The 11898-nt window shown below is 38.8% G+C and overlaps 1 protein-coding gene and 1 long non-coding RNA gene across 5 annotated transcripts in view; one reads left to right on the top strand and one right to left on the bottom strand.

Moving 5' to 3' along the window:
* Positions 1-248: 248 nt before the first annotated feature.
* SLITRK3 (SLIT and NTRK like family member 3) lies at positions 249-9913 on the bottom strand. Of its 2 annotated transcripts, none has more exons than XM_077290629.1 (3): positions 9818-9913; positions 9147-9242; positions 249-7858 (listed from the first exon to the last, which is right to left on the bottom strand). In XM_077290629.1, the coding sequence occupies exon 3, from the start codon at positions 7832-7834 to the stop codon at positions 5183-5185; it is 2652 nt and encodes an 883-aa protein (XP_077146744.1). In that variant the 5' UTR covers positions 7835-7858; positions 9147-9242; positions 9818-9913; the 3' UTR covers positions 249-5182. The 2 variants fall into 2 exon arrangements, with proteins under 2 accessions (XP_077146744.1, XP_077146745.1); XM_077290630.1 differs by lacking the exon at positions 9818-9913 and adding an exon at positions 9490-9592.
* LOC143808206 (uncharacterized) overlaps positions 9645-11898 on the top strand; it is a 61000-nt gene continuing 58746 nt past the window's right edge. For 2 of the 3 annotated variants that reach the window (XR_013221908.1, XR_013221906.1), the window contains exon 1: positions 10562-10693. This is a non-coding gene — a long non-coding RNA (uncharacterized LOC143808206). Of the gene's footprint in view, positions 9769-10561; positions 10694-11898 lie in introns of those variants that run through there. The other variant, XR_013221907.1, reaches the window with a different exon arrangement.

Below are 11898 nucleotides of genomic sequence, written 5' to 3'. Positions count from 1 at the left end.
AATATCCGGAAGTATGTAAAATTACATAGTGATCACGTGGAAATATTTTTTTTGTTCGCCTTCCTTGTAATGATTCCTTTGAAGTTTGTCCCTCCACAATCTACTTACAAAGAACACCGTGATTACATATAACAAAGACTTAGATTAAGAGCAAAACAAATAAATAAGTATAAAAATAAATAAAAGCAAAAAAAAAAAATAATAATCCATAAGAATAAAGATACAAAATGATAATAGACTAAGGTGAATCCATTGTCAATAATTAAAATGTTTATTTGTTCTCCTGGATATTCCATTAACCTTTTCTTGTATAAATATATTTTTACACTTTTATGCCAGTAACAAAACCTCTTTGCAGGATTTATTAAGACATGTATGACAAGTTCATTGAGAGGCATACGACCAAGTATGTATGATGAACAGTAACGTTGCTCAGTTCCGTGTCGGACACAGTGGGGAATAGTTAGAGCAAATATTTATAGTTGTCAAGAAAATACCCAAGTACTTTCTCCAAAATGCAATTTACAAATGCAATGCTAATCCTCGCTCGGTATGGATATATAAATAATATAATACATTAACCAACCAGCTTGTAGCATTGACTTTTGAGAGACAAGCAGTGAAACAAAACTTGTAAGGCATTATGATATGAATGATAGAAGCATGCAGATAAGTCTGTCTCTTAACACAACTCCAGAACTGCATAGTGCATTGATATCCCACTAATATAAATGGGACAAGTGTAAACTTTTACCACCATTTATGAAAATGCAAGGAAAACATGATATGGGAATGTCCTGGATCTAAATCTCATGTGATATGGGTTCAAATAATTCACATTTTAATAGGAGAAATTCTACTTTTAGGGGTTTAGACGTCATAGATACAAGTTATCGTAAAACAATGGAAAGTCCATTAATGGGTCTCCTATACTTGGGAAAACATCTAAACCCCTTGAAGTCTCCTACAAAATGGAAGCACCATGAATTAAGCATATGACAGAGCATCACTTCTTCCAACAAAGACCTATAATTCCATTTTGTAGGTATCTAAAAACCAGCGCTAAAGGGGTTAGGATGTTTGGTCAAGTTCTTCAAAGCTTTGACGTCTGACAATAAAAAAAAGATGAATTCCCCAAGAACAGATTGTTGAGTAGTGATTTATGTAAATTTTCATCAATTACAATTGCAACAAAAGCAAATGAGAAAACAACAGCAGCAAGTTATTGAACGGATGGGAACATCAATTAATTTCTGTTTATTAATAGGTAGGACTTGTTGATGAGAGAAAGCTAGTCTGTGGACGGTTCGTCAATATGGTCAACCAAATGTTGGAAAAGAAATCTCGGGAACGATGACAAAATTCAAATCAATGGCGGCACCTTTTTAACAAGTGTATTGGGAAATCTTTGCTTTGACATTTCAATCTACATGTCAGCGTTTGTGCAATACGATGCCAGGATTCAGTATTAGTATTGTCATTTATCATGACGGGTGCTAGTCGTATCAGTGTAAAAAGATAAGGCTTGTGCATTCATTATTGATCAGTAGAAAACGTGAACTCTTCAGAGTTGAGATAAATAAGACAGTGATTCCTCTGTCCGCCGCTATTGCTCACAGTCAGAGCAAACCCAAAACGCTGCACAGTAACTGTCTGCAACAGACCAAAAGAAAAATCCGAGCAGATCAACGCCCCTGCCCTCCCCACCACACACATCACACGCACACCCACGCCATTAATGCAGCATCAAACCTGTAGCACGGAAAACAAAATGTCTCCTACGTAAGAAAATAAAACAAAATTTAAGCCAAAAAGTATCTCCTTTAATATAAAATTTCCATTCTCAAAGAATAAATTCGTTTCCGCTGAATAAATAGAATTCCGCACCATCCAGGGCTGGAAAGAGTCCCTTTATCCAAGTAAAGACTTTCTCGATTTCTCTCTCTTTTTTTTTTTTTAAAGAGGGGTTTGGAGAGGGAAAAAGGTGGTGTTTCGGTTTTTTGTTGTTTTTATTTTTTTCCTTTTTTTCTTCGTTTTGTTGCATTTATTTTATTCTGTTTGCATTTTTGTAACAAAATATATAAACATAACTTTATATTATACTTTATGGGTTAGGACGGAGCACTCGGTTAGAAATGTTTACAGCACCAGTAACAGCGGGGATTGCACATGAGAGTGTAATAATAAAAGAAATACGGTGAGGTGATGCATGCTCGGGATTCATGGGTTTCTGCTCTTAGGAGGAGTGTTTGGCCTTGCATTTTGATCTTGATTTTCAAAAATGTGCACATGCTGCCTATTTATAGTAGTGTTCAATGCAGTCATAAACGTTAGCCAGTGAATCTAACTGATGTGATGCCAAGCAGATGACTCCAGCCATTGGAAAAAATAATAACTTGTACGGTAAATAAAATTAACCCAAGTAAGGTACATATTCAATACGGAAGGAAATACTTCAAATGGGTATTGCCATCTCCAATATTCTATACTAATACGTAGTAGGTGCAATAATAATATTATTAATAAAAATCTCCAATTTGAAATGTAATATAGTTCTTCTGATTTGCTATGTCACTTACCCCATGTGCAGGGCATTACAGTAGCTTAGGTATCCATGGTTACAACCACTAAAGGCTAACTCTCACTATCTGAGTGCTTGTAACCATGAATACCTAAGCTACTGCAATGCCCTGCACATGGGGTAAGCGACATAATGAATCAATCAGAAGAACTATACTACACTTCTAATTGGAGGTATTTGCTAATATTATTATTATTACACTTACTATATATTGAGATAGGATTTTGGAGATGGAAATACCGCTTTAATTAAAATGTATAACAAAACTGATGAGAAACCGCCAGGACCTCAGCTGCCAATAAACTAAACCTCAGCTTTACGGCCACTAAATGGTGGATCATTGCTGGACTACAACCCCCTTCGGGAGGTATAGTTTATAGTAGCAGTAGTAAATGTTAACCCTGAGTTCCAGACCTATGCCAGCTGCACCATACTGCCCTATAATGGCATGCCAGCGTACGGTAGTGGTCCACTGAGCAGATTATAGCTTTCAATATAGCGTGTGCGGGCAGTGATCACTCTCCTACTGGATATACTACCATATACCCTCAGCAGTGATGTCATTGACATTACAAGATGATGATGATGATCATTAAGATGATATTGATGATGATGATACTTTGTAAACTATCCAAAGCAGGATGCAAAGAATATAAAAAGAACCAATGAAGCAAGTTGTAAGCCGTATATACACATAGATACATACAGTACATAGACATTTGCATAAAAGCAGCCTAATAGATCATAACAATAACCTATAGTAACGGATTATGTAAATCATAGGGCGGATGACTATGCGGAAATAAATAACAAAAAGTGACAAGCTATGTTATTCTTTTTTTTTTTTCACATTCTCCATTAATTTTCCCTATATTTATGTAAGGCATTAGTGACATCTGACGGTTTTACATTCAATGTACAGTAATGATTTCATTAGAGACTTAAACTAGACAGGAAACGGAGCAGAGGAGAATCGATCCAGGAATGGCTGCAATACAGAAATAATACAAAGCGCTAAAGCCAAGAACCAGGTGCCTGCTTCTCGCAACGGACAATAGTAAGACTAAAGCTCCCCCTGCTGTTCAAATATAGGAATGATTTTTTTTTATTTTCTCTCCAGCTTAGAGCTTGAAAAATAAACCAGTTCACAAATTTGATTTTCTTTGGGTCGATCTCAGGGCTTTATAACCCTTTTTTTAAAATCTGTATTTAAATATATTCTCATAGATTACTTTCTGTTCTATATAATAGGTACATTTGCATGTGCTATATAAGGATCGTATACCTCGAAGAACGCAATCAAATATTTTCTACACTGTATTCACACAGAATCGCTCTGAGTGCACCGTAGGGATCCCCAGATAATTGACTATAGGGAGGATTTCAGGGCAGTCATTTTTCAAAAGAGACATAAAAATTAAATGGTTCTACCCTGGTAAGTAATATTTTATTTCTAAATCTCTTAGAATTGAATCCAGTGTCATCCAGAGGATTGTTAATTATTTATCCTTTACTATTGAAGAATCAGCAAAAGACTGTAAAGTGCTATGGGTTCCCAGAATAACTATACGGTATCTCTCTATCATGCCCTGACTGCAACGAAATAGTGATCAATGTTAGTCAGCAAGGTAACAGAAATTAGGCCGGGCATAGCTAAATTCTACCAGAAAGCCTTTTCTCTGTATATATTGGTATTATATGTATGTATTGTTTTAATTTCTTTTCTTTTTATTAGGAAAGCTATACCAGACGCATAATCACTATACATTGATTAAACATTATCTTTACAATTAATATTCACTGAAATTACAGAATAAATATATGCACATTTTGTAAAATCTTTGTGTACGGGAGAGGCTATAGAGTAAGAGGGAGGGAGAGAAGACATTAAAAGTGCTTCCTACAAAGCCGTTAGTGGTACGTACCCAGTAGCATTGCTAAATAACTTGCAGAGAGCTGCAGAAAAAAAAAAAAAAAATCCTGGCATCATCATGAATTCACAAAGACGTCGATCCCTAGCTGTCTCGTGTACATGACTTTTCTGCATTGCAAAAATGAAAGAAATCAAATATACATTAAACCATGATGCTTTGCGGTGAATCCAGATTTTTGGACGTCGAGTCGTAGATAAAAGAAAATGAATGAGCATTTGTGTGTTGAGAGAGAACATTCGAGCATTAACCCCTTTGCAGTTTTTTTTTTTTTTTTTTCAGGCATGCAGCAAACTGCACCAATTTACAGGAACTGTGCCATGGGCATTTCTTTGTATCAGGAAGCCACAATGCCATCCTATCCCCCCCCCCCCCCAAACCCTTAACTGAAAAGGTTTTAAGTTACTGCCAAAAAAAGGAAACGTGGAATTATTGATCAGGATCAGTACAAATATCCCCATACCTTACATGGCACAGTCAAGTTTCTTAGATTCCTATATAAAAAATAATGATTGATAACATTGCTGGCAAAAGTCTGCGAAGGCACTTCAATTAATTATGATTAGAGTATGGCCCTTCCTCCAAAACAATTTGGGGAGCATAACGGTATCATCTTGAATCATGCGGTTTTTTTTTATTTTTTTGGGGGGCGCTATGAAATTATGCAAGATTAGAATCTATAAGTGTTTTTTTCCAGGACTTCGAGGTAATCCGGCTTGGTTTGGAGTTTGGCCCTTAACTCGAGGTATTCACTTTGGGTTTGGTCTGAAAACCCCTTTCCAGCTGAAAAAAGTAGGGTTTCCTTTAATCTGGCATCCTGCTGTAAATCAGGGTATTGCATGCCAGGCGGGTGTACATGAAGCTCCTTTAATTTGGGTACTGTGCCATAAATGCAGTCCACAAACCCCACCGTGGGAGCTGGGCGTTCCCGGTCAATTATGCCAGGAAAGATGACCCCATTTTCATGATAACTTGGTACTTCCCCACTCTGATTGACAGTAACTATAGTATTAAGCTGAGAATTTGACACTGCCATGGTCCACTCTTTCTCTTTTTCTATTAAAGTCCTATAATTAGTATTATTTTCTTTTGTTTCTGAAAATTCGTCCCCCATCTCTTCCTCTCTGGGTTTGTAGATGGGATTATTACACATCTGGGTTACAGGATGTGGGATGTAGTCATAGACATGGCCAGGTGCCTTCTCTGGGGAGTTGTTAGGTCTATCCTCAAAAATTCTACATTGCATTTGAATGCCAGTCAAATCGACTTCTTGTCTTTTTCTGAAAGGCAGTTTCTTGCGCCTTCTAAGCACAAAAGCAAAAAGACCTGCGGCCACAAAAACAGCCGAGAAGAAGAGTATTAGAAGACTGAGGATCAGAACAGACAGTGGAATGGGACCACTTGGTGTGCTATAATCAAGCACTGAATGGGTGGTTGGCACCATATTTCCAGGAAAAACAGAAGAAATGGTAGCATGTAGCATCTCTGGACACAACACTTCCATTTCAATGAACTTTAGATCCTTGTTTGTCAGATTTTCAGGGCTTGTACACAGCACCTCACCAACCACAATGACAGAGCTGATGGTGTCTATCCACTGTTTGAGAGGGACAATGTCACAGGTACAATCCCATGGGTTCTGCTTTAGATCAATTTTCACAATGGCGTTAAGGTGCTCCAGAACTCCAGCCACAGGAAGGTAAAGAAAGTGGTTGTTTCGAAGATTAAGCCTTGCCAGTGAAGTGCCTGCAAATGCATCAGTTGGGAGTGTTCTCAGCAGATTGTCATTAAGAAATAGTAACTTCAGATTTGGCATTAGACTGAAAGCAGCAGGCTGGATCTCCCTTATCATATTATACTCGAAATATAAATAATTCAAACTCTGTAAACCCCTGAACATGCCAGGCGTCAGCCTTTCTATGTCATTCCCATTCAGATATAAGCTTTTCAAATTAGGAAGATTGATAAAGGCTCCTTCCTGGACATAAGATATACGGTTGTTTCCAAGATGCAATAAATCCAAAGAAGAAAAATTCCAAAAATCAGATCTGTAAATTTTCTGTATTAAGTTACCACTCAAGTAAAGCTTCTTGGCATTGAGAGGTCTAGGCAACAGTTCTGAAATGTTGTGGATTCCTTTCTCTTTACAGTTTACAGTTAACCCCAAATCATTGATATGCAAACTGCAAGAACATCCAGTTGGGCATATAATTGGTATTGGTGGTCTAGTCTGGTAGCCAGCTATTGGGGGTTGATTTGGGCCCGGATAAAGGCCTCTCGGTGTCGGTGGAGGTTTTGGAGCTCTGGGCTGCTTGGTTGTAGTGGGCTGCTTATTTGATGTCTTGTACTCCACAGAAGAAGCAGTGACATGAAAAGATGACAACATGGATGACGGCTTAGTAGGCCATGCATTTTCTTTGCTTGAAGGTAGCTGGGGGATACCCAGGCTTGCCTCAACCTCACTTTCTGATAACAGGGGGCAAAGTTTACCTCGTTTTATATCCCTTAGATCTTTGCCATGAAAGTGAAAGGGGCTTTCACATGTAATGTCCCCAACCAGCACAGTATAAGGAATACGTTCCAGCCAGCTTTTTAGCTGCACAATCTCACAAGTACAGTTCCATGGATTCTCTGCTAGCTGGATTTCCATAATACTTCTGCCTATGTGATCCAACATACCTCTGTAAGAAAGGATCTTTAATCGGTTTCCACGCAAGTCCAAGTGTGTTAAAGACACAGACTTGAATAAGTTGGTTGGAAGCAAGGGAATATGGTTATCATTGAGAATTAATACCCTCAGCTTATTTAAATTTCTAAAGGCCCCGCTCTCAATCCTCTTAATTACGTTATAGTCTGCTTGTAAATACTCCAAGCTTTCCAGCCCCATAAAAGTGTCATTTCTAAAAATGTCAAGTTTGTTTTCGTGCAAGTAAAGCCTCTTCAGAACTTTCATACCATTAAAGGCTCCTGCCTGTATGTCCTGCAATGCATTGTTCCCGAGATTAATGGACACGGCATTGTTCAAATGCAAAAAACTGTTGGCGTACAATTTTCTCATCAAATTTCTCTGAAGGTACAGTTTAAAGGGTCGAGACCAGGATTCTGAAATCTGGCTAATATTTGTAAATCCTTTATTTTCACAATAAATGTGGAAAAGGCTCTCCTTCACTTCACAGTAGCAAGGATCAAAGCAGGGTTCATCTATTTCCTCGGAATCCTCAATCAAGGGAATTGGTGTAGTCCATGCGAGAGCAATTGTGCTTAAAAGAATTAGCCACAACACACGTCCATTTAGACGAGTTTCTGCTGGAGATGGTTTCATTTTTTTTTTTATCTGTAACAATAGCTGAAAAAAAAGAAAATATAGATTTGACCTTATTGAGCTTTCTTAATACACATATATCGGCACTAAGCACAGTAACTGACAATCTCCAGCAGTTGTTTCTGCTGGATCATGAATGATCGACAATAGTTTTCATGACGCTGTATATTAATGTGTAAATATGCAATTATGCAATGCCGTCTAGTTATATCCAATGTATTGCATAATTGGACCATCCCTAAACACACATATCATAGTAAGCAATATTCCGGGCGTGTATGCACAAATAGATTATAATAATCAGGGGCACATAGGTATCAAACCCTACCTTATTCATGAGTCACAGGCGTCCGTAATAATGACAGAAATAGCAGCAGTATATCCCCCTCTACCTAAGTATCTAGATAAATATACAGAATACTCATTGCAATGGAGATGAGATTAGTGAATGCATTTAATCGCAAAGAGTTTATCCCGAATAAGAACAAAATTGTCATTGTTCATCCCTGCGAAATGTCAGAGTGGACATTTGATGTGCTGATTCCAAGGAGACCAAGAAATTAATGCCAGGGCTACGGCATGCCTTAAATACCCATTAATAGATAAAAGAATGTACAGATAATTAATCTGCCCACACCACATGCCCACATGATCTTCCAATCTATGGGGAAGCTGACAGCAAAATGCAGCTAAGTCTGGGATGATCCATGATTTAAATACTCTGCCTTCCCTGCTCTGGGACTGAGGTTTCAGTGCCACAGACCAACCCGTGAAGCTTTCTCAGTGCTGTTCCCAGGCAAAAATACCTATACATTCCCAGAGTACAAAAGTGAGGAGACAGACTTGGCAGGAACTCCATAATATCTAAGCAAATAAAGAAATCACTGATCTTCTATCCAATCTACCCCTCCAATATATGAAATATATGCCAGAAATATACACAATGCTGCAAGAACTACTGGAAGATCTCTAGCAACATCCAATGCACCTGCAGCCTACTGCATTTCCTGTGTGCAGACTGCAATCATTCCAGTCCATAGATATTCCAAGCATCTGCCGTATACATGTAAACCATCTCCAGGTATACAGAGATAGATGCAGCAGGGTTCAGCAATCCCAAGCAGTAAATGGATTACTTGGAATAGCATAGGAGGGAGAACGACCGAGGGTTATATTGCAGTATTGGCAGCAGCAGCAGCAGCAGTGCTCTCATCTGCAAATATATATCTAGAAATATATCCGCAAGATGTATCTCATCGGGGGTCAATGACAAATAAAACTATCTGGAGACGGAATGGAATGATGGACTTACCGGTTTGCAGGTGAATTTTAGCAGATCCAGGCTGAGTTTAGGGATTGCTGGCTCTCCTTCTCTCTGTCTTTCTCTTCCTATCTGCTCCTACTGAGTCTGTGGCAAAAAGAAAAAAAAAAATGAGCTGGGGACGTGCTGGGAATGTGCAATGTGCAGTGTGCTGTGAGCTGCTCTGTGTTTTCAATGGGTTGCTTCAACATGCAGATCTGCCTCTCAGTATGCTCAATGGAGCCAGCTAGGAATCTGCAGCCTCTCTGTCCAACATTGCCTGCTGAGGTCTTTCTCACTCGCCCTCTCTTTTCGTCTCCCCCCTCTCTATCCTTTTTTTTTTTCGTTTCCTCACCCCTCTATCCTCCTCCTCCTCCAGTCGTAGGCAACAGATCATTGGAAATTTGACACAAATCCAACAATCTTCACACCACTGCTTCAATTGTCTTCCTCCTCTTTATTCTCTTTCACCTCTTCTATGGCTTTACCCATTTGTTGGCTCCTCTTTTTCGCCCCTATTGCCCCCCTTCTTTGCTGACAGCGGATAATTGGGCGAGTCGATCACAGTCAAGCATCTTCCACCTCTGTCTTCACCTGTCTCTCCGATGCCTCCTCACTTTTACCCCTCTCTATTGTGAGTAGAAAGCTTCACATCTAACAATCTCATTTCCCAGATTACTTACACCTCATTATCTTTCCCTTTCTATTTCTCCGATTGAAGCTATCTTTTTGTTGGCGTCTAGATCTATCTTTCTCTCCCTTAGCATCGTGGAAACAAGCTGGAAGGAGGAAATCGGATGAAAGCGGAGGGGGAGCACTTGGGTTTATGACGTGAGCGAGCATTGGGAAGCCCAGGCATTTTTTTGAGGGTGTGTGGGGTATCCCGGGTGATCATCGCTCTTTCATAATACATAAGTGCAGCTTTAACCATGATATAGAGGCATCAGCAGAAGAGAGAGTAGAATTGATTTGACAGCTTTGAGATTCCACCAAATCTGGCCTTTTCTCATCTTGCAGAATCAATTCAGAAGCCACTTCGTAAATATGCTCATCTATACAAGATGGGAGAAGGGGTTTGCCACATGTGAGATTCACAAGAAATGGGTCTGATTCTGCTAGGGGGCAGTCAGTAGAGGGTCGCTCACCACTAGTCGTGATCTCAGCCTGTCATTTCTTACTAGAGCAATCTGATAAGTCATGAAATTTACTCTCCACTTTTAATTTTCTTCCCTCCCCCGCAATGATGAAAAATACACTAATTTTGGTGTTGGCAAACCGTCATCTTCTGTTCTTCTTCTTCCAAAAATGGCAGTAACATTTGTAGTTCTCAGAGCAGTTCTGCATCACAATCCAGGCTATATGCTCATTGATTCTGGTCAGAACAGCCCCCTAAGCCTTAATATTTGTAAGATTTAAGCAATTGTCGTCTGGATTCTAAAGGAAAATTCCTTCAGTGATGAATGCCACTGTCCTACTGTCCTTCTGAACCTGGCACCAATTGTTCCATGCAATCCGACTGAATGACGAGAAGGAAACTGGTGTGAACTGTATCTGTAAAGGTGAGGCAGGTATTTGGGTGGGGGGGGGATGCGAATACCACAATGTACAGTGCATGTTATCAATTGTATGAATGATTATTTAAGAAAGTCGCATTGATTTTTCATTGTTTATGGAAATATCATCATTAGTGCAAAAAAGAACTTCAAAGATGTAGCCGGTATGCCTGTGTATGTCATTTTAGAGTGATATGCCTTCTGTTCTGTACAAGAAATTGCTGTGCATGCTAGTCCTACTAATTACTGGATCATAAGAAAGCTTAAATATTAATGAAGCTGGAGTCATGCATCATGTTAAGATCAATAGATTAAAATAGAAGATCCACTTATGCACTGATGATTCACTGTAGAGGTTCACAGCATGTGCACAGCGAGGATGTGGTATATGTGTGTGTATGGGGATGCTTGTATGTGTATGGATGTGCGTAGGAGTGGCTTTCATAGTTGTCTCTAAGCCATTATGTACCAGTAATGTTAGATGTATTATAGCAGGACATCAGCTGCTCAGTGCAGAGTCTAGGGTATGGACAATTATACACAGCTATATGTGTTATGCAATGTCATAGGGATAGGCTAGTAGGTAATGTCTGTCTATCTATTATCTATCGATCTATCGATTGATCTATCCCATATCTATATTTCTATCTATCTATCTATCTATCTATCTATCTATCTATCTATATTTCTATCTATCTATCTATCTATCTATCTATTTATCTATCTATCCCATGTCTGTCTATCTATCTATCTATCTATCTATCTATCTATCTATCTATCTAGCTATCCCGTATCTATATTTCTATCTATCTATCTATCTATACACTTCAAAAAAGCAGGCAGCACTCCATATTCTTTTGATGATATGCAGGATTTATTCAGACCCAAGGCTTGAGAAAGGCTCATTTGGAGCCGAAACGTCGCACAGACATGTGGGTCTGAATAAATCCTGCATATCACCAAAAGAATATGGAGTGCTGCCTGCTTTTTTGAAGTGTATGGACTAGAGACAACCAGTGGACGGGCTGTCTGGGGGCTTTGCACCCGAAGATAAGTAAAGGATTTGTGCTGTTCCTTTTCTATTAATATCTATCTATCTATCTATCTATCTATCTATCTATCTATCTATCTATCTATCCCATATCTATATTTCTTTCCTTCAATCTATCATATCTATCTATCTATATATCTATCTATCTATTCCATATCTA

The sequence above is a fragment of the Ranitomeya variabilis genome, chromosome 2, assembly GCF_051348905.1.
Source record: "Ranitomeya variabilis isolate aRanVar5 chromosome 2, aRanVar5.hap1, whole genome shotgun sequence".
Lineage (NCBI taxonomy): Eukaryota > Metazoa > Chordata > Amphibia > Anura > Dendrobatidae > Ranitomeya > Ranitomeya variabilis.
This window is presented reverse-complemented; position numbering and strand designations above follow the sequence as displayed.

What these genes read in the sequence shown, in the direction of transcription:
- SLITRK3 (XM_077290629.1), bottom strand. Translation starts at nt 7,834, where the DNA reads ATGAAACCATCTCCAGCAGAAACTCGTCTAAATGGACGTGTGTTGTGG.